Here is a 25,867-nt window from a genome sequence, read left to right as displayed (position 1 = left end):
CCAAGCTAGAAGAGCATTGAATATTGCTCTTAACTCCAGAATATTTATTGGGAGGAGTTTCTCCTCTTTATTGAAGGAGCCTTCAGGGAATTCCAGACTGCACCCCAACCTAGAAGGCTGGCATCTGTTGTTACAATTGTCCAATCTGGCCTGCGAAAGGTCATACCTTTGGACAGATGGACCCGAGAAAGCCACCAGAGAAGAGAATCTCTGGTCTCTTGATCCAGATTTAGCAGAGGGGACAAATCTGTGTAATCCCCATTCCACTGACTGAGCATGCATAGTTGCAGCGGTCTGAGGTGTAGACGCGCAAATGGCACTATGTCCATCGCCGCTACCATCAAGCCGATTACTTCCATACACTGAGCCACCGAAGGGCGCGGAATAGAATGAAGAACACGGCAAGATTTTAGAAGCTTTGATAACCTGGATTCTGTCAGGTAAATCTTCATTTCTACAGAATCTATCAGAGTCCCTAGGAAGGAGACTCTTGTGAGTGGGGATAGAGAACTCTTTTCCTCGTTCACCTTCCACCCATGTGACTTGAGAAAGGCCAGAACTATGTTCGTATGTGACTTGGCAATCTGAAAGCTTGACGCCTGTATCAGGATGTCATCCAGATAAGGGGCCACTGATATACCTCGCGGTCTTAGGACCGCCAGAAGCGATCCCAGAACCTTTGTAAAGATTCTTGGAGCTGTAGCTAACCCGAAGGGAAGAGCCACAAATTGGTAATGCCTGTCCAGAAAGGCAAACCTTAGGAACCGATGATGATCTTTGTGAATCGGTATTTGAAGGTAAGCATCCTTCAAATCCACTGTGGTCATGTACTGACCCTCCTGGATCATAGGTAGGATGGTCCAAATAATTTCCATTTTGAACGATGGAACTCTGAGGAATTTGTTTAAGATCTTTAGATCCAAAATGGGTCTGAAGTTTCCCTCTTTTTTGGGAACCACAAACAGATTTGAATAAAAACCCTGTCTCTGTTCCGTCTGTGGAACTGGACAGATCACTCCCATAACTAGGAGGTCTTGCACACAGCGTAAGAATGCCTCTTTCTTTATCTGGTTTACAGATAATCTCGAAAGGTGAAATCTCCCTTGAGGAGGGGAAGCTTTGAAGTCCAGAAGATATCCCTGAGATATGATCTCCAACGCCCAGGGATCCTGAACATCTCTTGCCCACGCCTGGGCGAAGAGAGAAAGTCTGCCCCCTACTAGATCCGTTACCAGATAGGGGGCTGTTCCTTCATGCTGTCTTAGAGGCAGCAGCAGGCTTTCTGGCCTGCTTGCCTTTGTTCCAGGACTGGTTAGGTTTCCAGCCCGGCTTGGATTGAGCAAAAGTTCCCTCTTGTTTTGTAGAAGAGGAAGTTGATGCTGCACCTGCCTTGAAATTTCGAAAGGCACGAAAATTAGACTGTTTGGCCCTTGATCTGGCCCTGTCCTGAGGAAGGGTATGACCCTTACCTCCAGTAATGTCAGCAATAATTTCCTTCAAACCAGGCCCGAATAGGGTCTGCCCATTGAAGGGAATGTTAAGTAATTTAGACTTTGAAGTCACGTCAGCTGACCAAGATTTAAGCCATAGCGCCCTACGCGCCTGGATGGCGAATCCAGAATTCTTAGCCGTTAGTTTAGTCAAATGAACAATGGCATCAGAAACAAAAGAATTATTTCAGTCAATGGAGTAGCAGTCTGAAAGGCCTCTTCCAGAGACTCAAACCAGAACGCCGCAGCAGCAGCAGTGACAGGTGCAATGCATGCAAGGGGCTGCAGGATAAAACCTTGTTGAATAAACATTTTCTTAAGGTAACCTTCTAATTTTTTATCCATTGGATCTGAAAAAGCACAACTGTCCTCGACAGGGATAGTGGAACGCTTTGCTAAAGTAGAAACTGCTCCCTCCACCTTAGGGACCGTCTGCCAAAAGTCCTGTGTGGTGGCGTCTATTGGAAACATTTTTCTAAAAATAGGAGGGGGGGAAAACGGCACACCGGGTCTATCCCACTCCTTATTAATAATTTCTGTAAACCTTTTAGGAATTGGAAAAACATCAGTACACACCGGCACTGCATAGTATTTATCCAGTCTACACAATTTCTCTGGCACTGCAATTGTGTCACAGTCATTCAGAGCAGCTAATACCTCCCCAAGCAATACACAGAGGTTCTCAAGCTTAAATTTAAAAGTAGAAATATCTGAATCAGGTTTCCCCGAATCAGAAATGTCACCCACAGACTGAAGCTCTCCTTCCTCAGCTTCTGCATATTGTGACGCAGTATCAGACATGGGCCTTAAAGCATCTGCGTGCTCTGTATTACGTCTAACCCCAGAGCTATCGCGCTTTCCTCTGAATTCAGGCAGTCTGGCTAATACCGCTGACAGGGTATTATCCATGATTGCCGCCATGTCCTGCAAAGTAATCGCTATGGGCGTCTTTGATGTACTTGGCGCCATTTTAGCGTGAGTCCCTTGAGCGGGAGTCAAAGGGTCCGACACGTGGGGAGAGTTAGTCGGCATAACTTCCCCCTCGTCAGAATCCTCTGGTGATAATTCTTTTATAGATAACAGCTGATCTTTATTGTTTAAAGTGAAATCAATACATTTAGTACACATTCTTCTATGGGGTTCCACCATGGCTTTTAAACATAATGAACAAGGAGTTTCCTCTATGTCAGACATGTTTATACAGACTAGCAATGAGACTAGCAAGCTTGGAAAACACTTTAATCAAGTTAACAAGCAATATAAAAAAACGTTACTGTGCCTTCAAGAGAAACAAATTTTGCTAAATTTGAAATAACAGTGAAAAAAGGCAGTTAAACTAACGAAATTTTTACAGTGTATGTAACAAGTTAGCAGAGCATTGCACCCACTTGCAAATGGATGATTAACCCCTTAATACAAAAAAACAGATTAACAAAACGAAAAATACATTTTTTAAACAGTCATAACAGAAGCCTTTTGAGCCCTTAAGAGATGTCCTATAGCATGCAGGGGACTGCTGAGGAAAGCTGAATGTCACAGTTTGTAATTTTAACTGCACCAACTGTAACTTTTATACTATAATAGTGGAAAGCCTCAGGAAACTGTTTCTACAGGGAGTGCAGAATTATTAGGCAAATGAGTATTTTGACCACATCTTCCTCTTTATGCATGTTGTCTTACTCCAAGCTGTATAGGCTCGAAAGCTTACTACCAATTAAGCATATTAGGTGATGTGCATCTCTGTAATGAGAAGCGGTGTGGTCTAATGACATCAACACCCTATATCAGGTGTGCATAATTATTAGGCAACTTCCTTTCCTTTGGCAAAATGGGTCAAAAGAAGGACTTGACAGGCTCAGAAAAGTAAAAAATAGTGAGATATCTTGCAGAGGGATGCAGCACTCTTAAAATTGCAAAGCTTCTGAAGCGTGATCATCGAACAATCAAGCGTTTCATTCAAAATAGTCAACAGGGTCGCAAGAAGCGTGTGGAATAACCAAGGCGCAAAATAACTGCCCATGAACTGAGAAAAGTCAAGCGTGCAGCTGCCAAGATGCCACTTGCCACCAGTTTGGCCATATTTCAGAGCTGCAACATCACTGGAGTGCCCAAAAGCACAAGGTGTGCAATACTCAGAGACATGGCCAAGGTAAGAAAGACTGAAAGACGACCACCACTGAACAAGACACACAAGCTGAAACGTCAAAACTGGGCCAAGAAATATCTCAAGACTGATTTTTCTAAGGTTTTATGGACTGATGAAATGAGAGTGAGTCTTGATGGGCCAGATGGATGGACCCGTGGCTGGATTGGTAAAGGGCAGAGAGCTCCAGTCCGACTCAGACGCCAGCAAGGTGGAGGTGGAGTACTGGTTTGGGCTGGTATCATAAAAGATGAACTTGTGGGGCCTTTTCGGGTTGAGGATGGAGTCAAGCTCAACTCCCAGTCCTACTGCCAGTTTCTGGAAGACACCTTCTTCAAGCAGTGGTACAGGAAGAAGTCTGCATCCTTCAAGAAAAACATGATTTTCATGCAGGACAATGCTCCATCACACGCGTCCAAGTACTCCACAGCGTGGCTGGCAAGAAAGGGTATAAAAGAAGAAAATCTAATGACATGGCCTCCTTGTTCACCTGATCTGAACCCCATTGAGAACCTGTGGTCCATCATCAAATGTGAGATTTACAAGGAGGGAAAACAGTACACCTCTCTGAACAGTGTCTGGGAGGCTGTGGTTGCTGCTGCACGCAATGTTGATGGTGAACAGATCAAAACACTGACAGAATCCATGGATGGCAGGCTTTTGAGTGTCCTTGCAAAGAAAGGTGGCTATATTGGTCACTGATTTGTTTTTGTTTTGTTTTTGAATGTCAGAAATGTATATTTGTGAATGTTGAGATGTTATATTGGTTTCACTGGTAAAAATAAATAATTGAAATGGGTATATATTTGTTTTTTGTTAAGTTGCCTAATAATTATGCACAGTAATAGTCACCTGCACACACAGATATCCCCCTAAAATAGCTATAACTAAAAACAAACTAAAAACTACTTCCAAAACTATTCAGCTTTGATATTAATGAGTTTTTTGGGTTCATTGAGAACATGGTTGTTGTTCAATAATAAAATTAATCCTCAAAAATACAACTTGCCTAATAATTCTGCACTCCCTGTAGGCAAAAATAAAGCCAGCCATGTGGAAAAAACTAGGCCCCAATAAGTTTTATCACCAAAGCATATATAAAAACGATTAAACATGCCAGCAAACGTTTTATATTGCACATTAATCAGAGTATATACCTCTGATAGCAAGCCTGATACTAGTCGCTATTAAATCACTGTATTTAGGCTTAACTTACATTAATTCGGTATCAGCAGCATTTTCTAGCAATTCCATCCCTTGAAAAACTTAAAACTGCACATACCTTTTATTGCAGGATACCCTGCATGCTATTCTCCCTCTGAAGTTACCTCACTCCTCAGACATATGTGAGAACAGCAGTGGATCTTAGTTACTTCTGCTAAGATCATAGAAAACGCAGGCAGATTCTTCTTCTAAATGCTGCCTGAGATAAAATAGTACGACTCCGGTACCATTTAAAAACAATAAACTCTTGATTGAAGAAAAAACTAACTATATTACACCACTTTCCTCTTACTACGTCCAGCTAAGTTGAGAGTTGCAAGAGAATGACTGGATATGGCAGTTAGGGGAGGAGCTAAATAGCAGCTCTGCTGTGGGTGATCCTCTTGCAACTTCCTGTTGGGAAGGAGAATATCCCACAAGTAATGGATGATCCGTGGACTGGATACACCTTACAAGAGAAAGAATATTAATTTACTGTGTTAATTATGCAAAACTGGGGAATGGGTAATAAAGTGATTATCTATCTTTTTAAATAATAAAAATTCTGGAGTAGACTGTCACTTTAATTTGTTTTCCACTTGAAGTCTATGGGGGAATACGTTAATGAAAACTTTTTACTTTCAACTTGCAATACGAGTGCTACATGATGTGCGCTAAAAAAACTTTTAGCGGAGTTAGCACATGGGCAAGTGCGATAAATAATGCTCCACTCGTAATCTGGCCCAAAGTGAGGAAACATTTGCAGTAGACTTTCCCTTTTTTATTTTGGTTGCTTTTCCTGACAATTGTAGTTTTCCCATTGACGAAAGAGAGATGTGAGTGCATGTCAAGGAATCCAGAACCCTGACCTTCTATACAGCCTACACAGTGATTGCTTGATATGTGCAAGAACCCAATGATATCTGCCCCTAATAGGCTGCAGTAAAGGAAAATATTTGGACACTCAAGAGGATTTCCAAGGTGATCTCTCCCATTCCTGCAGAATAATGCAGTTTTTCTAAAAACATTACAGTTTTAAATTATTTAAAATGTTTATTTTGTATGAAAATCTTTTGCAATGTTGGGATTTATTATTTATTTGTAGAGCAAAATAATTACTTCACTGTCCCTTTAAGCTTGGTCTATAAAAATAGATATGTTGTAGGTTGTGAAACATTTTCTGTGTCAAATACCCCCGTGCTGGCTTCCTAAAAAAATACTACAAGCTATGTAGTATATTGACCATTTTAACAGAAAAATACAGTTTAGACTACAATTTGTCTAAAACAACACAAGTAGAAGAATTTGAAGCTGACAGCCTCGGCAAATATACAGTATACACTTTATTTTGTTACCTATGTTTAGCTATTATGCTCTACTCAATGTACGGCAAAGAGTAACACTGTAAGTCATTCAGACAGGCACACTATAGTTTGCTGTGAGTCTATTCAATCTAATTCATAGACTTACTGTGTTAGCGTCTGCCAGAAAACACATTGAAAGAGCTTTTGGTCGTACTGTGAAAATGTGTAAATACGGCTTTCAAATCCCATACTCTGCCAATTTGCAAAAAAAAAAAGCGCCAAAAGTTCTTAAAAAAACTTGTAGTCCATACTTGCATTTAAAGGGACATTGTGCAGCAAAAAATGTTTACCCCTTAATGTATTTACAATTACTTCTTTGTATTCCAGCTGCAAAGTTTAAAATGTATTGGAAATCCTTTAGGTATATTGTATATGAACCACAGCCTAACCAAATGGGCTAAGCTTCCAGGGAGAGCAGGCCATATCAGCTTATTGCTCTATATTAACTCCAAATCCTTATCTTATCTCTTTATACCCACTGGGAGTGTAATTTCTTAAAAGTCTTTTTATTTGCATAGGTGTTCTATAACCAGTAATTAAGTATCGAACTAATTAGTATAGGTGGGGTACAACTGGCAAAAGCAGCTATTTCAAATGAAAAAATAAAGTTAAATTAGCTATGTGTAAAAATGTAATATACTTCACCAGGTAAAATTAATCATTGTGAAAACATTAAAGGGGAGGGGGAAAAAAACAAGTACACTATCCCTTAAAGACTAGTGAATTTATTTGGTGAGTATTAAACACGAGTAATTTACAATCCCTTGGCAAAGGGATAAGGATTAAAGGGACAGTAAACACCTTTATTACTTTCATTATTTATTTCACCCTTGTTATGTAATTTAGCTATAATTGTGCATTTTCTAATTCTCAGAACTTGCAATCCACCCTGCTGACTTATCAAGGCTAACCCTGCTACATATCTTTCACTAACTGGCTTTAGCTTTTAACAACTGCAAAACAATGCATTTTATACAAACATGATGACAGTGACTAGCTTTGTTGTCAGCAGACTCAAGCCCAGATTGTTTCCTCCAAATAAGGCAAATGAAGGGTGGAGTTTTTCTATTTAAAAATAATTGCAGCAAACAAGACATTAATTTGCTTTAAACATGTTTAGACTTATAAGACATATGTTATGCCTTGTAAGGTACCTGTCTCAAGGTCATGTCTTATGATTTCAAAGCTAGCAGGGTAGTCCTTACTCTTTCTTATTTAGGTGCTAATTTTATTTTTTCTAATGTGTTTGTTTAGTAATGTTTTAAAGGTGCTTTTTATGTTTTACAGTGGAACTCGTGCTATGCATTGAAAAGGTAGCAGTTATGAGAGAGCTGCTGATCCATTGTTTACTATTATTTGTAGAGCGGCAACAGATTCTGCAGCACTATAAACATAGGCGGAATACAAGGTAACATTTATAGGGATCGAATGGGTAAAGGGCCCTGCCGAGAGTTGCACTGTTGTAGTCGGCTCTTATGAAGGTGATCTACAAACAGCTGGGCTCATAGGCTTACATGCTAAGGGGTTCAAGGGGAAAGCAATGGAGTGAGGAAAGGTTAGTGTAGGTTGTATGCATCCCTGAACAGTAGAGTCTTTAGGGAGCGCTTGAAGCTTACAAAACTAGGGGAGAGTCTTGTGGAGCGAGGCAGAGAGTTCCACAAGATGGGAGCCAGTCTGGAGAAGTCCTGTAAGCGGGAGTGTGAGGAGGAGAGTAGGAGGTCATGAGCAGAGCGAAGGGGACGGGAGGAAGAGAAGTGATTAAAATCTTGGTTGTGTCCATGGAGCTAATCTTTTAACTTGTGGACCTGGGTCCAACTTCTGCAATTGTTTTGAAGTTCTTTCAATAAGATACTAGTTTCACAAATGAGTTTTAGTAAATCTAGGTCAATGACTTCTAAATACTGGATTCAAATTTTAATGGGATATGAAACCAAATAACTTTCCTTAAATGATTCAGATAAAGAATACAATTAAAAAAAAGTTTCCAATTTACTTCTTTTATCAAATTTTCTTCATTCTCTTGTTATTCTCTGTTGAAGAGCTAGCTGGATAGGTAGCATGTACATGTATAGAACACTACTTGACAGGAAATAGTGCTGCTATCTAGTGCTCTTGCTAATGTATATCACTGTTGCAAAACTGCTGCCATATAGTGCAGCAGACACGTGCACGCTCCTGAACCTATCGTCCTGCTTTTCAACAAAGGATAACAAGAAAACAAAGAAAAATTGATAATAGAAGTATATTGAAAAGTTGTTTAAAATTGTATGTTCTATCTGAATCATGAAAAAATTGGGTTTTATATCCCTTTAACTGAAAATAAACAATAAACTTTAATAAACAAAAAGCCACAGTTGCTATATGATGCTATCTGAACTCGCTTTACTTGCAGTGTCATACCCATAGTCTTATTCTTTTTCTCAATACAGTCGCTTAATAATTTAATAACCAGTCACAGTGGATTTCTGTTTTGCTGTCAATAGGAAAAAATGATTTGAGAAGTGGTAATTCTGAACATAAAGCATCTCTGTCTCAGAATACACAATAGATGTCAGCCCTTCCTTCTGAACCTGACTGTGTTTAAGCTAATATTTTCACACATTAAGAAAAAGAAAACAAGCCCTACACGTCCTCCGCTATAGCATTCTGTCATGCTCCATTACATTCAATATGCAATGTTAGTTGTTTATCTGATTGCAAGGCGCCCTGTCATCAAAGCTATGTATGATAAGAGTTTCAAACAGCGACCATACTTACTTTGTCAGGCCTAAGGCATCGGATGATGAGCATCCTTTGGAACTGACCCACTTTTTCTTGCCACTCAGAAGGAAAAGCCTCATGGTGTGGTTCCTGCAAGCACAGACACAGCATGTAAGCTTTATTTAATTTGTCACTTTTCATAACTGTTTCTGAACATTAAAGTGAAGATAATGGCAAGCGGAGCTTTGTCTGATGTGAAGATTTATTTCAGAAGGAACAAAAAAAGAATAAAGGCAATTATCCTGAATTAAGCTTCAAAGCTTTCCACTGTGAGAATAACTTCAGCCCAAAGAAAGTTAAGAAACAATACACATTTTGTGTCTGAAAATCTGCCCCAAAGAAAGAAATACGTTTCAGGTGTACACATTGTAATAAGGGGCTGAACTGCAATTCATAATTACACCATTTGTGGGGGGCCCTTATTCCTCCGCACTGGCATAACAGTGTGGGGCCTACTAAAGTGCTCACTCTGCATAAACAGACGGGCCTCTGTCCATGTAACCGGAGCTAAAATAAATACAACTGACACCATTTCTAGAGAAATCACACAGTACACTCTACTAAACATTACAATATTTTCCAATTATTTCATTTGTATTTTTTTATATAATGTAAAATACAGAACTTGTGATAACAATAATGATAATATTTGAAATATGCCACAAAAGTGTGACAGCTGTAATCCTCCTCCAATTAGACTACCTAACAACAGAGTATTTTAAAATGAATAAGTCATCACAGGGCCCTGAGACTCCCAAACAAAAAAACCTGTGTTATACCTACATCAGAATGAATCTGTTTAAATAAACAATGGGTAGGAAATATAAAGACAACATTCTTTAAGAACTCAATAGAGAATTTTATCTTCATTCACCATTACAACACACAAGATGTAGGTCACACAGTTTAGGAAAGTCTAGCCTGGACACAGATCAGACCAGCTCTACCCTTTCACAAACATATTATATTACTATAATACGTACATATTGGAGAGACATTGCCTAGTATGTATGATATTTACGGCCTTAGCTGTGTAATCCTGTCCAGGGCCACCTTTAGTATTTGGGGGATGTAGACAGCACATTTTGTGTGAGCCCCCCAACCCAGCCCTCTTATTCCTCAGATTTAGGCAACAGTGAATTAAACAAGTAAGGAACTTTTACATGTGGGACCTCAAAATCTATACAGTTCCTAAAGCATGAGACCAACTAAAAGGCATAGAATTTCAGACGCAATTTTAGTTAAATATTCTTTAGAGGTGTCAATTATTTTGAAACCTGTTTCATAATGCTTTTTGTGCTTAGTAGATTACGGTTTTAAACAGTAAAACAGTATATGTCCCTCCCCTTATTTTTGAGCCCAAAATATAACCAATTGTGATGTTTATATTACTGTTGCTCAATTTAATTAAAATTACCCTTTCTTTTTGGGGGTGAGAAACAATACAAAAATATATTTGCTAAAAACAGAATTATGTTCTATGTTTAAAAATGTGGAGAGAAAAATATGTTCATAATAAAAAAGTTTAATTTCTGCCTTTTGAAAACAGAAAATGCTAGAAATGGATATGATAAACACTCAACACAAGAACCAGATAGATAGAATTCCTCTCTACAGCCAAGAATCCTTCATTACATGCACTAAACTGAAGGTATACTTCAGAATGGGCCCAGCATCAGCAAATAGAAACTGTAGATAAACACTTAGAGCAAGATTACAAGTGGTTCGCTAAATATCGCTTTCAAGAATGAGAGCTAGTATTACAAGTTACAAGAGTGCGCTTCCATAGGTTTCAATAGTAGCCTTGTTCTGATGCCGTCAGAGACGGCATCAGAACCTCGCACAGTGAAGGGGGTAAGTAGCACTGCAATGGGCAGAAAAACAAAATTTATGCTTACCTGATAAATTTCTTTCTCTTGCGATGCATCGAGTCCACGGATTTATCCAATACTTGTGGGATATTCTCCTTCCCAACAGGAAGTGGCAAAGAGAGCACCCACAGCACAGCTGTCTATATAGCCCCCCCCCTAACTCCACCCCCCAGTCATTCGACCGAAGGCTAGGAAGAAAAATGAGAAACTATAGGGTGCAGAGGTGACTGAAGTTTTAATAAAAAATACTACCTGTCTTAAATAGACATGGTGGGCCGTGGACTCGATACATCGCAAGAGAAAGAAATTCATCAGGTAAGCATAAATTTTGTTTTCTCTTGCAAGATGTATCGAGTCCACGGATTCATCCAAAACTTGTGGGATACCAATACCAAAGCTTTAGGACACGGATGAAGGGAGGGACAAGATAGGTACCTAAACGGAAGGCACCACTGCTTGTAGCACCTTTCTCCCAAAAATAGCCTCCGAAGAAGCAAAAGTATCAAATTTGTAAAATTTGAAAAAAGTATGAAGCGAAGACCAAGTCGCCGCCTTACAAATCTGTTCAACAGAAGCCTCATTTTTAAAAGCCCATGTGGAAGCCACCGCTCTAGTAGAGTGAGCTGTAATCCTTTCAGGAGGCTGCTGGCCAGCAGTCTCATAAGCCAAACGGATGATGCTTTTCAGCTAAAAAGAAAGAGAGGTTGCCGTAGCCTTTTGACCTCTGCGCTTTCCAGAATAGACAACAAACAATGAAGATGTTTGACGGAAATCTTAAGTCGCTTGTAAGTAGAACTTTAAAGCACGAACCACATCTAGGTTGTGCAACAAACGTTCCTTCTTGGAAGAAGGATTAGGACACAGAGAAGGAACAACAATTTCCTGATTGATATTCCTATTAGAAACAACCTTAGGAAGAAATCCAGGTTTGGTACGCAAAACCACCTTATCCGCATGGAAAACAAGATAAGGGGAGTCACACAAAGCAGATAACTCAGAAACTCTTCGAGCCGAAGAGATAGCTACTAAAAACAGAACTTTGCAAGATAAAAGTTTAATATCTATGGAATGCATAGGTTCAAATGGAACCCCTTGAAGAACTTTAACAACCAAATTTAAACTCCATGGCGGAGCAACAGGTTTAAACACAGGCTTGATTCTAACTAAAGCCTTACAAAATGCCTGAACGTCTGGAACATCCGCCAGACGCTTGTGTAAAAGGATAGACAAAGCAGATATTTGTCCCTTTAAGGAACTAGCAGATAATCCCTTCTCCAATCCTTCTTGGAGAAAATATAATAGCCTAGGAATCCTGATCTTACTCCATCAGTAACCCTTGGAGTCACACCAGTAAAGATATTTACGCCATATCTTATGATAGATTTTTCTGGTGACAAGCTTTAGAGCCTGAATCAAGGTATCAATGACCGATTCAGAGAAACCACGCTTCGCTAACATCAAGCGTTCAATCTCCAAGCAGTCAGACGCAGAGAAAGTAGGTTTGGATGCTTGAATGGACCTTGAATCAGAAGCAGAGTCCATGGTGGGACGGATGACATGTCCACCAGGTCTGCATACCAAGTCCTGCGTGGCCACGCAGGTGCTATCAGAATCACTGAAGCTCTCTCCTGATTTATTCTGGCAATCAGACGAGGAAGGAGTGGGAATGGTGGAAACACATAGGCCAGGTTGAAGGACCAGGGTACTGCTAGAGCATCTATCAGTACTGCCTGGGGATCCCTTGACCTGGACCCGTAACAAGGAAGTTTGACGTTCTGACGAGACGCCATCAGATCCAATTCTGGTGTGCTCCATTGTCGAATCAGTTGGGCAAACACCTCCGGATGGAGTACCCACTCCCCCGGATGAAAAGTCTGTCGACTTAGGAAATCCGCCTCCCAGTTGTCTACTCCTGGGATATGGATTGCTGAAAGATGGCAAGAGTGAGTCTCTGCCCATCGGATTATTTTGGAAACCTCTATTATCGCTAGAGAACTCCTTGTTCCCCCTTGATGATTGATATAAGCTACAGTCGTGATGTTATCCGACTGAAACCTGATGAATTTGGCCGCAGCTAGTTGAGGCCACGCCTGAAGCGCATTGAGTATCGCTCTCAGTTCCAGAATGTTTATCGGGAGGAGAGTCTCCTCCTGAGACCATAACCCCTGAGCTTTCAGGGAGTTCCAGACTGCACCCTGCCCAGCAGGCTGGCATCTGACGTAACTATGATCCACTCTGGTCTGCGGAAACACATTCCCGGAGACAGGTGGACCTGTGATAACCACCAGAGAAGAGAATCTCTGGTCTCCTGATCCAGATCTATCTGAGGAGATAAATCTGCATAATACCCATTCCACTGTTTGAGCATGCATAGTTGCAGTGGTCTGAGGTGTAAGCGAGCAAATGGAACTGTGTCCATCGCCGCTACCATAAGTCCGATTACCTCCATACACTGAGCCACTGACGGCCGCGGAGTGGAATGAAGAGCTTGGCAGGTGTTTACGAGTTTTAATTTCCTGACCGCTGTCAGAAATATTTTCATTTCTACCGAGTCTATCAGAGTTCCTAGGAAGGAAACTCTTGTGAGAGAGAAGAGAGAACTCTTTTTTATGTTCACCTTCCACCCATGAGACCTTAGAAAAGCCAACACGATGTCCGTGTGAGACTTGGCTAGTTGGAAAGTTGACGCCTGAATTAAGATGTCGTCTAGATAAGGCGCCATTGCTATGCCCCGCGGTCTTAGAACCGCCAGAAGGGACCCTAGCACTTTTGTGAAAATTCTGGGAGCCGTGGCCAACCCGAAGGGAAGGGCCATGAACTGGTAATGTCTGTCCAGAAAGGCGAACCTGAGGAATCGGTGATGATCTCTGTGGATAGGGATGTGCAGATACGCATCCTTTAGGTCCACGGTGGCCATATATTGACCCTCCTGGATCAGAGGCAGTATAGTCCGGATAGTCTCTGTCTTGAAAGACGTGACTCTGAGGAATTTGTTTAGGATCTTGAGATCCAAGATTGGTCTGAAAGTTCCTTCTTTTTTGGGAACCACAAACAGGTTGGAGTAAAACCCTTGACCCTGTTTCGTTCTTGGAACCGGGTGAATCACTCCCATGGTATGTAGGTCTTCTACACAGCGTAAAAACGCCTCTCTTTTTTGCCTGGTTTGCAGACAATTGTGAAATGTGAAATCTCCCCCTTGGGGGGGAGTCTTTGAAGTCCAGAAGATATCCCTGGGACACAATTTCTAAAGCCCAGGAATCGTGAACATCTCTTGCCCAAGCCTGAGCGAAGAGAGAGAGTCTGCCCCCTACTCGTCCAGTCCCGGATCAGGGGCTACCCCTTCATGCTGTCTTGGAGGCAGCTGCAGGCTTCTTGGCCTGTTTACCCTTGTTCCAAGCCTGGTTAGGTCTCCAGACTGACTTGGATTGGGCAAAATTCCCCTCTTGCTTTGCAGCAGGGGAAGCTGAAGTGGAACCACTCTTGAAGTTTCGAAAGGAACGAAAATTATTTTGTTTGTTCTTTATTTTATTTGTTTTATCCTGAGGGAGGGTATGGCCCTTCCCTCCAGTTATGTCTGAAATAATTTCGTTCAGTTCAGGCCCGAATAGGGTCTTACCTTTGAAAGGTATGGTCAAAAGTTTTGATTTTGATGACACATCAGCTGACCAGGACTTAAGCCATAACGCTCTACGCGCTAAAATGGCAAAACCTGAATTTTTTGCAGCTAATTTAGCCAGTTGAAAAGCGGCATCTGTAATGAAAGAATTAGCCAGCTTAAGAGCCTTAATTCTATCCATAATATCATCTAATGGGGTCTCCCCCTGGAGAGCCTCTTCTAGAGCCTCGAACCAAAAAGCAGCTGCAGTAGTTACAGGAACAATGCAATCAATAGGTTGGAGAAGAAAACCTTGATGAACAAAAATTTTCTTTAGGAGACCCTCTAATTTTTTATCCATAGGATCCTTGAAAGCACAACTGTCTTCAATAGGTATAGTTGTACGCTTAGCTAATGTAGAAATAGCTCCCTCCACCTTAGGGACCGTCTGCCACGAGTCCCACATGGTGTCAGATATGGGAAACATTTTCTTAAAAGTAGGAGGGGGAGCGAACGGTATACCTGGTCTATCCCACTCCTTAGAAACAATATCTGCGATCCTCTTAGGGACCGGAAAGACATCAGTGTAAACAGGGACCTCTAAGTATTCTTAATCCAGAGCTATCACGCTTCCCTTGCAACCCAGGCAGTTTAGATAAAACCTATGTGAGGGTAGAATTCATAACTGCTGCCATGTCTTGTAAGGTAAATGAATTAGACGCACTAGATGTACTTGGCGTCACTTGTGCGGGCGTTACTGGTTGTGACACTTGGGGAGAACTAGATGGCATAACCTCATTTCTTTCTGTCTGAGAATCATCTAGCGATACATTTTTAAGTGCTATAATATGCTCTTTAAAATTTATAGACATATCAGTACAAGTGGGACACATTCTAAGAGGGGTTCCACAATGGCTTCTAAACATATTGGACAAGGAGTTTCCTTGATGTCAGACATGTTTAACTGGCTAGTAATGAGACAAACAAGCTTGGAAAACACTTTATACAATGTAAAACAACAATTTTAAAAAAAAAAACGGTACTGTGCCTTTAAGAGAAAAAAACATGTACACGTTCTGCAAAACTGCTTAAAAATGTCACAAATCTTTCAAATTTTTTCCAGTATAAGTAGTAAGCCTTAGTAAGGTTTCACCACTAGAAAAGAATTAAATGAACCCCTTAATAAACAAACCGGATTGACAAGAGTAAAAAAAATGGAAAAAATACAGTCAGTAGCAGGTGGAATCGAACCCCCAAGTTCCTGCTTGCAAGCACGTGAGGTTACCCACTAGACAACAGAGGTACACTACCCTGCCACAGCTCTGCTGTGGCGCCTACCTGGCCTTAGGGGTTGAATTTGAGGGAATAAAGCTTTGTTTTGGCCCCAAAACTGCTTCAGGACCCTCCTGTGTTGCAGCTTGCTGTACAGAGATAAAAACAACTGCGCATCTAAGGCGCGAAAATAGGCCCCACCCACCTCATACACGATGTCTGTTGGGCCTTAAAGCAACACCTGAAGTGTTAAAAACAGCCATGTGGGATGTAAAACACAAAATAAGCCAAATGAACCATTCTAAATATAAAGTCCGAAAAACGTTTTACCAAGTTTAGCAAAAAACGTTTGTTTTATTATATAAGTGTCAACCAGCAGAGTAACTTAGCCCTTATGCAAGCTTGTAATACTACCAAAAGTGTTTGATCACAGCTTACCCTTCCCCTCATGGGGATAATGTCAGCCCTTTTCTTGAAATATCACAGTCTTTCTAGAAAAAAAATGACTGAACATACCTCAGTGCAGCCTAGCCTGCAAAACCGTTCCTCAACTGAAGTTTCCTGTACTCCTCAGCCTCTGTGGGAACAGCAATGGATCTTAGTTACAAATGCTAAGATCATCATCCTCCATGCAGAAATCTTCATCTTTTTTCTGCTTGAGAGTAAATAGTACACACCGGTACCATTTAAAATAACAAACTCTTGCTTGAAGAAAATAAAACTAATATTTTGTCACCACAATCACTTTACCCTTCCTTATTGCTTAGAGCCGGCAAAGAGAATGACTGGGGGGGGGTGGAGTTAGGGGAGGAGCTATATAGACAGCTCTGCTGTAGGTGCTCTCTTTGCCACTTCCTGTTGGGAAGGAGAATATCCCACAAGTATTGGATGAATCCGTGGACTTGATACATCTTGCAAGAGAAATTTAAATATATATGTATATGCTGATATACATATATATTTATGTGTTAATATGTGTATATACACATATTAACACATAAACATATATGTATACAAGCATATACATACAGTATATATTTACTGGAAACACACAGTTCCCATATACTGCAATGTAAAGGCACTTTTCAGTGCCATCTTTTTTTTTTTTTTTTTTTTTTATAACACCTCACTCCCACCAACTTAAGACCCCAAAAACTGCATAATGCTGTTGTTTTTTTATGACTATGGTTAATTTTCTGAGCGCTAATTGCTACTGCAAGCTTGCGGTAGCACTAGCCAGCCACTTGTAATGGCTGTTTAATTAGCACGTGATAATTTAGTGCTCCACTTGTAATCTAGCCCTCAATGTACTTTTGAGAGCATACCATTTAAAGCAGGCCTATCCAACCTAAAGCACAGAGGCCACACAATGAATATAATGTGTACATTTGGTTTTCCAGATCTAGGCACATTTTGGTATATTTGATTCCACTATTTAGCTGTGCGATACGATCATATAAAAAAAAAAAAGTTAACTTTTTCGCAAACTTTGGTTTTCAAATGAAATTATTTACATACAACTACTGAAGTCATATGACAAATGGTTATCAAAGCTTCTCTGGGATCCCCTTTATCCAGAAATAGCAGACATGCATGGTTTTGCCATTGCGTTTTGGCAATAAGAATGCCGTTAATTGCAGCTGTACACCTTACTTGAAATTCCTGGCAGTGAAGGAGTTAATCAATTAGCTTTTAAAGTTTATTTTTGATGCAGAGTAGAGATTACCCTCCCACCTGACACCTCCCAATCCCTGAACAGTACCTGATCCCTCCCAAACAGATTTCATCCCTCCCTCACCTCACCCCCCCCCACACACACTCACACACTGTTCACCCTTTTTAAATACTGGCAGAAGGTCTACCAGTATGCAGTTTAGGGCTTTTTATTATCATTATTTTCCTCACAGTGTAGTAATCCCCTCAACCCTCCCACCTCTCTGATCCCCCCAAACAGTTCTTTAACCCTCCCCCTCCTACTAGTGGTGGCAATTTTGGGTACTGGCAGCTGTCTGCCAGTACCCAGTTTATGTTTGTTTTTTTATTATTATTATTTTTATTTATTTCATTGTTTATTTATTTTTGTAGTGTAGTAGTGTCACTCCCTACCTCGCTGAGATCATTAATTAGGGTGCCCCCCCTTCCGTTTCCTCTTTTCCCGTAGTGTATCTTCCCATCCCCCCTCTCCCGTAAAATAATTTTCTGTAGCATAGGGACCCTCCCCGTCTATCACGCACATAAAGGTGTATGCTTTACCAGACATTGTCCCACTTACCAAACTATCATAAACTGCCTTCCATCCATCTTTGAGTCTCAAGAAATCCTTTCGAATACCTTTAAATACTTTCAAGTCATCTAAGCGACATATTTCATCCCATGATTTCTGAGGTAGCCATGTGCAAGGATTGGAATGAGGATTATCCAGTCCAATACCACCAGTTAACAAAAATTTCCATTCATCATCATCAACCTAAAGGAAAAAAAATTGCCATATTTGATAAATTATTTACTGTATTCCGCTCAATCTGTACATCGTATCATCATCAAACTAAAATCTCTGACAGTGACCTGTCCAACTTTGTAAACTACAGAAGTTTACGTGGAAACTAAAGGATGCTTTTAAAATAACACTGTTAAAGATAAATAGTACACACACACAGACACACATATATACATATATACTGTATATAGATATATCGTAGAGTAATGGAAGCACTCACTGGTCCTTTTAGTTCTGTAATTTATTATTAATGTGACGTTTTGGGGACACACTCCCCTTTTTCAGAAAATATACATATATTTCAATGGCAAAACAAAAACCTTATATGAATACAACATTTAGAAAATGTAACTATATTAAATGAGCATGACCCTTTATATGCACAGTTAAATATTTTATAAAGAATAAAAGAGGGGCACTGAGGAAGGCGATCATGTTGCACAAAGAACCACTTGTGCTCCAAGAAGGTCAGTTGCACAATTTGTATAACTGTGTAGTATTCTACACTTGTACTGAATGCTAAGTCGCTGGAGATGTTAAGACTTTAGTTGAGTATATGTGGATTAAAGGGACATTAAACCCAAATTATTTATTTCGGGATTCAGATAGGGGATACAATTTTAAACAACATTCCAATTTACTTCTATTATCTAATTTGCTTAATTCTTTAGATATCCTTTGTTGAAGAAATAGCAATGCAGATGGGTGAGCCAATAACGCAAAGGCATCTATGTGCATCCACCAATCAGCAGCTACTGAGCCTATCTAGCTATGCTTTTCAGCAAAGTGTAGATTAGAAAGTTGTTTAAAATTGCATGCTCTTTCTAAGTCATGTAAGAAAAAAAAATGGGTTTCATATCCCTTTGAAACCCTCCATCAAGATTTAAACTAGGATCTTTCCTTAAAACACTTACCTTATTTAGCTCTGCTCCCTTTCTATATATGTTTTATTGTCTATATGGCTTATGGTTTTCCACAGTGTATTTATGTACCTTCTGGTCTTATTCCCTAAACAGTAAAGGTGAGACCTAGTCTCGGCAATGAAACCCAACCCAATAACATTTATGGAGAATCTAGCATAAAAATATTACTTTTGCCATTTATTATACAAAAAGGAAAACAAAACTTCTGTAACAATATCGTGTTAAGAGTTTTCTCCAAAATCTACTTCCTTACAGAACAAATTTCTAGTAATTTACAAAGTTTGGTGAATTAGAGGTTATAATATCCCAATGGGTAGATTTTCATTTTGAAATTCCTATTCCCTTATATGTTATGTATTCTTAAAGTTCAATTTGTGCATCTTTGAAAGTACTTACCAGTTTATCATACTTCAAAAGATTTACAGTTAAGCCGAAAGAAAATAGCAACTTGTCCTTTTCAAATAGTGAACGGCATACATTGCTGTATAGTGAATATGTAAAATGATCCTTCAAAATCTGGAGCCTTAAAGTAAAACAAAAAGAAAGATATATAATAGCTTAAAATAATATCCCATTACGTCTTGTCTTCTTTTACTGTGATTAATCATTTATGTGATATTTAACTGCAGGCGATTTATGAGAAAGCAGTACAAGCAAAAGGTAATGTTATATGATAAATAAAGTATACCGCTAGAATTAGGTTACCTTGTCTGTAGATTTTCAGACTTCTCTGAGTTATCTATTGACATGATAAAAAGATTAATAAACCATGCTAGAGAGTATTGGTACATGGGTTCAATGTTGGCTAAATCTGCAATGGAAAAAAACAGAATTGAAGAATGAACTGAGATCGGACGGTAGCCCATTCGAGTTTCATCAATCTTTCTCTCGGTTTCCTCAGCCACAGCTTGCTTCTCAGAGATTTCATTTGCCAGAACCTTGGAGGAAGACAATATTTTAATGGCAGTTTCATCTTCTAAGATGTTTCCTTCTGAAGATGAAAGTACTTCTAATATCTTGTCTTCAATTTCCTTTAGCTGCCTGGAATACAAAAAAAAAAAAGTATAATATAAATTCAGAGTTAGATACAGCAGTCATAAAACAGTAATACTATTGGGAAGAGGAATATTAAGCCCTGCAAGATGCATGGTGCATTGAATTCTTCATAAGATTTATTAGACCATGTTTATGTTTAAGCCTAAGATAAAATACATTTTATATCCTCACTGGCATTTTAGGAATCTTACTACTTATTTTTTGCTAGGCAGTAACATAAGTACGTTGAAATCAACAAAGTGTATATAATTTACACTAATTAGAAAAGAAAAACAGGAACATTTTACTTCAAATATATGTCATTTCCAGGTGCCTTATTTATGATGACCACACTGCAAAGTTTGCAACAATGAATATTATTGTTATCAATTATTTGTTGAGTGCCAATGTATTCTGCAGCTCTAAAACATAGGTGCATTATGCCATAGTAAGGTTTAAAAAAAAAAAGCAAATACAAAAATGATGAAGGCGTAGAGTGCCCTGCCTGTGAGTTGCCGTCTGATGTGGGTCACCTTGTAAAAAGAAAACATAAAGGACAGGTGCATTTGTGAGCTTACATCATATTGAATTTATAATGCAGAGTAAACCTGGAGCTTCATTCTATGTATAGATCACATTTTTGTAATGCGTTTTGTGTGGACATTAATTCATTGATTTAGAAGATGGTACAATATTCTGGCCATACACAGTCAAATACAACTGTATTTTTCAATAGAGGACTAAAGAAATCATGCAAGTGGCAGTCATCTCCTTGTACTCCTTTACAAAACTGCTTGGGAAACATAGGTCATATGAACTAATTCAAACAAGATGTATGACAATCTATCCCACAGTAGGCAATTGACAGTATCAGCTAAAGAACCTGTGTCTTAAAATCCTTATATATCTAGAACTCAACTCAATGTAGCATGTAGAATGGGGGGGGGGGGGTTATATAGAAAGGTAAAAATGCAGAGCATAATCTGCTCTCATATTTTTTTCATGTATAGTCAATAAAAGTACTTAATTGACAAAAGTATTTTTTTAAGAATATTTCAGTACACTCTAGTGCAAGGTTCTTCAAACTATGGGTCGGGACCCATTACTGGGTCGCAACACCATGTTTACTGGGTCGCAACTTACATGTGTTGTAGGATAGTGTTTGTGTGGTGTGTGTGTTGTATGAGTGTGTGTATGTTGTATGAGAGTGTATGTGGTGTGTGTGTTGTATGAGACTGTGTGTAATGTGTGTGTTGTATAAGAGTGTGTGTTGTATGAGAGTGTGTATGTTGTATTAAAGTGTATGTGGTGTGTGTGTTGTATGAGAGTGTGTGTAATGTGTGTTGTATAAGAGTGTGTGCTGTATGAGAGTGTGTGCTGTATGAGAGTGTGTGTTGTATGAGAGTGTGTATGTTGTATGAGAGTGTGTGTTGTAAAAGAGTGTGTATGTTGTATGAGAGTGTATGTGGTATGTGTGTTGTATGAGAGTGTGTGTTGTATGAGAGTGTGTATGTTGTATAAGAGTGTGTGTAATATGTGTGTTGTATAAGAGTGTGTGTTGTATGAGAGTGTGTGTTGCATGAGAGTGTGTGTTGTATGAGAGTGTGTATGTTGTATGAGAGTGTATGTGGTGTGTGTGTTGTATGAGAGTGTGTATGTTGTATGAGAGTGTGTGTTGTATGAGAGTGTATTTGGTGTTTGTGTTGTATGAAAGTGTGTATGTTGTATGAGAGTGTGTGTTGTATGAGAGTGTATGAGAGTGTGTATGTTGTATAAGAGTGTGTATGTTGTATGAGTGTGTGTTGTGTGAGAGTGTGTATGTTGCATGAGAGTGTATGTGGTGTGTGTGTTGTATGAGAGTGTGTGTTGTATGAGAGTGTGTATGTTGTATGAGAGTGTGCATGTTGTATGAGAGTGTGTATGTTGTATGAGAGTGTATGTGGTGTGTGTGTTGTATGAGAGTGTGTATGTTGTATGAGAGTGTGTATGTTGTATGAGAGTGTATGTTGTATGAGAGTGTGTGTTGTATGAGAGTGTATTTGGTGTTTGTGTTGTATGAGAGTGTGTATGTTGTATGAGAGTGTATGTGGTGTGTGTGTTGTATGAGAGTGTGTGTTGTATGAGAGTGTGTATGTTGTATGAGAGTGTGCATGTTGTATGATAGTGTATGTGGTGTGTGTGTTGTATGAGACTGTGTGTTGTATGAGAGTGTGTATGTTGTATGAGAGTGTGTGTGTGTATTACCTTTCACAACAGTTTCAAGTTTGACTACTATCAGGAATACACACACATTTTAGTCACTTTGTCAAAAATTGTGGCTATCTTGTACATCACTTCAGAAATGTTCTGACCAAGCATAAAAAAAGGGTCACGAAGGTATGTTGTATCATTGCACTTGGTCTTCTTGGGAAAAAAAGTTTGAAGGACCCTGCTCTAGTGTATAGCTTTCTCAGCTGCTTCCTAATCCACCTTCCTAGTATCTTTTACTGCCATCATGTAGCTTGTGGGCTAACAGCATCTGCTGGGAGAGTCCTGCATGTCCCTTTCTATCATCATAGTGTGTATGGACCAGCAGCATCTGACTGGGTAGTCCTGCATGTTCCTTTCTATCATCATAGTGTGTATGGACTAGCAGCATCTGACTGGGCAGCATCTGCTGGGAGAGTCCTGCATGTCCCTTTCTATCATCATAGTGTGTATGGACTAGCAGCATCTGACTGGGTTGTCCTGCATGTTCCTTTCTATGATCATAGTGTGTATGGACTAGCAGCATCTGACTGGGCAGCATCTGCTGGGAGAGTCCTGCATGTCCCTTTCTATCATCATAGTGTGTATGGACTAGCAGCATCTGCTGGGAGAGTCCTGCATGTCCCTTTCTATGATCATAGTGTGTATGGACTAGCAGCATCTGACTGGGCAGCATCTGCTGGGAGAGTCCTGCATGTCCCTTTCTATCATCATAGTGTGTATGGACTAGCAGCATCTGCTGGGAGAGTCCTGCATGTCCCTTTCTATCATCATAGTGTGTATGGACTAGCAGCATCTGACTGGGTTGTCCTGCATGTTCCTTTCTATGATCATAGTGTGTATGGACTAGCAGCATCTGACTGGGCAGCATCTGATGGGAGAGTCCTGCATGTCCCTTTCTATTATGATAGTGTGTATGGACTAGCAGCATCTGACTGGGTAGTCCTGTATGTTGCTTTCTTTTAACATTATCCACACAGAGCAAATTTTTTAAATAATTTTTACAGGTTAGAGTACTATAAAGGCACTGAAAAAGCAAGAACAATGTCTGGAAGGCCAATTGCCAAATGTAGAAGACTAATGTAAAATGACAATTTTTGATTTGCTTACTCACAAGCTACCTATAAGGAGCAGCACACATAGTATACAAAAGGGAAATGGAAGGCAAGAACAAAATATCAAACTTCATTCTATGATTATGTCAATGAACGTATAAGACAAATAACCACTAAAAGTGACACCTTTTATTCTCAGCCCCCTGAAGTATCAGTGCTTGTTTCTCCTCTTCCAGATCTGGCCTTTCTCGAGCTACAACAATCCCCAGCAGCTGATCCTGCATCCCTTCAGGCGTGATCATAAAATTTAACAATGTCACCTGCATAAAGAATGCACAGAAAGAATAATGTTCCTTTTGAATGTAAATCATTGCACTAATGTTTTGTGAGTATCATAATGTGTCAACAAACGGAAACCGCTACTTTAAGAGTTTACCAACATGGTTGACCTTTGAATAGCGGTCTTTCTAATTTGCTCAAAAAGAGCGTAACATTTAAGTGTGAACTTTAAAGCAGGATAAACATTCAGCAAATATTACTAGGCAAATATGAATGTTTTTAGTTGAAATCATTGTGTATGTAAAGGAAAAAAACAAACTACTGTCATTCTGAATTAATTTTACAATGTGAAATATTGTGGAATATGCAGGAAATTCTCTATATATGATAATGAGAGCGACCAAAGGACTTGCAGGTGCACTGAGTTTCTTCTTCATCCACTTTAAACAGCATGTATTAAACATTAGAGAACATGTTTTATTCCTTGCATGTAAATCAGGTAACATCTAGCAAATGTACAACGGAAAACCAGTGCTTCATTCTCACAGTTTGACAATTTATTTATATTTGTTTCCAAATTCTAAAAATCCATTAGATCATATTAAAGGGACATGAAACCCATGTCATGATTCAGATAAATCAGTCAATTATAAACAACTTTCCATTTGACCTCTATTATCTAGTTTGCTTTGTTCCGTTAGTATCCTTTGTTGAAAAGCATACTTAGGTAGGTTCAGAAGCTGGGAGCTAGCTGTTGATTGGTGGCTGCACATATACACCTATTACCTTTGGCTTACCAATGTGTTCAGCTAGCTCCCAGTAGTGCATTGCTTCTCCTTCAAGGAGAGAGTGAAGCAAATTGATAATAGAAGTAAATTGCATAGTTGTTAGACAATTGTATTCTCTATCTGAATCATGAAAAGATCATGCTGAAGGAATCTCAACAAGTTTCAACAAATTATACCAAGAGTAAACAGTAACATTTAAAGTCATTTGTAATTGTAATCGATGTGACTTTAACCCCCCCCCCCCCCCCTTATTGGTGACAGAGAAGCCTGGCCCCTTTCTTAAACAATAATACACTTTAGACCATACTAGCACATACTTAAAAGATCAGTATGTGTTTAACTGCAATATTAAACAGTGCTGACATGGGAAGGATGTGGAAGGGATGAGACTCCCTGGGAATTCCCCTCCATGCCAGTAGTGGAAAACAAGAACAGTTTTTGTGTAAAATTAGAATGATGCTGTAATTTATTCCATTGCAATCAAATATATTTCCCATGAAACACTGAATGTTAAAGTGACACCCAATTCATCCTATGACAAGTCCCCATTTGAGTAATATACAGCTAAGTATATGTAAGAGGCTCCCATCCCATATGTTACCACAATAAAGTTTAGTTAAAAATAGCCCCCTATAAAACCATTAACTCTGCCAGCCCTTGACCTGCTCACCAATGCTTTTTTATAAAAAAAAAATCAAGCACAGTGGTACAGCCAATCAGAAGCTGCATCAATGAATTAAAGGAAACAATGTGCTCCCACTGCCTTCACTCAGTCCTGGGAAGCTGTTACAGGTCCTGAGTGGAAGTAGCAAGAGTATGTGCCTGGTAGAATAAAAGCAGCTATATGGGGTGCTATGAATTGTGCTATTCTATGGAAGCCTGTTGCATCCATTAAACAAATCTATATTATTTAAACAGGGACTTGTTATAGGATGACTTTTAGGGCTCTTTAAAGGGTTATTAAAGTGATACAATTACAGCTTGTAATTTTACCACTAGCAACGCTAACAGTTGCGCACAGGTTAAAAGGGGTTTATTGTGGCTCTGACTAAAAAATTCCACAAAACACCTCAAAAAAACTACAGTCTAATAAAAAATATTTTAAAAAATATTGCAATAAAAAGTTATAAGGGCTCAAAAATATGAGGTCTCCGGCGTTAGAAGAAAAAAAAGGCTTTAACATAGAGATACATAAAGAGATCTCTTTAACATAGAGATACATAGAAATACATGTCTAAAGATGTGTATGTGTGCATGTACATATGTATTTATATGTGTATATCTGTATTTACAGACATATATACACACTGTATATTTTACCAACAAAACATTATATATATATATT

General features: G+C 39.3%; 1 protein-coding gene across 1 annotated transcript in view; it reads right to left on the bottom strand.

The window, feature by feature from the left end:
• DNAH7 (dynein axonemal heavy chain 7) overlaps positions 1–25,867 on the bottom strand; it is a 784,664-nt gene that overhangs the window by 163,307 nt on the left and 595,490 nt on the right. The window contains exons 48-52 of the mRNA XM_053698573.1: positions 23,642–23,775; positions 19,824–20,159; positions 19,515–19,641; positions 17,971–18,165; positions 8,958–9,050 (exon numbers count right to left, since the gene is read on the bottom strand). Coding sequence (XP_053554548.1) covers positions 8,958–9,050; positions 17,971–18,165; positions 19,515–19,641; positions 19,824–20,159; positions 23,642–23,775 — 885 coding nt within the window. The remainder of the gene's footprint in view (positions 1–8,957; positions 9,051–17,970; positions 18,166–19,514; positions 19,642–19,823; positions 20,160–23,641; positions 23,776–25,867) is intronic.

Source organism: Bombina bombina, chromosome 1 (genome assembly GCF_027579735.1).
Source record: "Bombina bombina isolate aBomBom1 chromosome 1, aBomBom1.pri, whole genome shotgun sequence".
Taxonomy (NCBI): domain Eukaryota; kingdom Metazoa; phylum Chordata; class Amphibia; order Anura; family Bombinatoridae; genus Bombina; species Bombina bombina.
The sequence above is the reverse complement of the archived record's forward strand: the minus strand, read 5'-3'. Positions and strand labels throughout refer to the sequence as shown.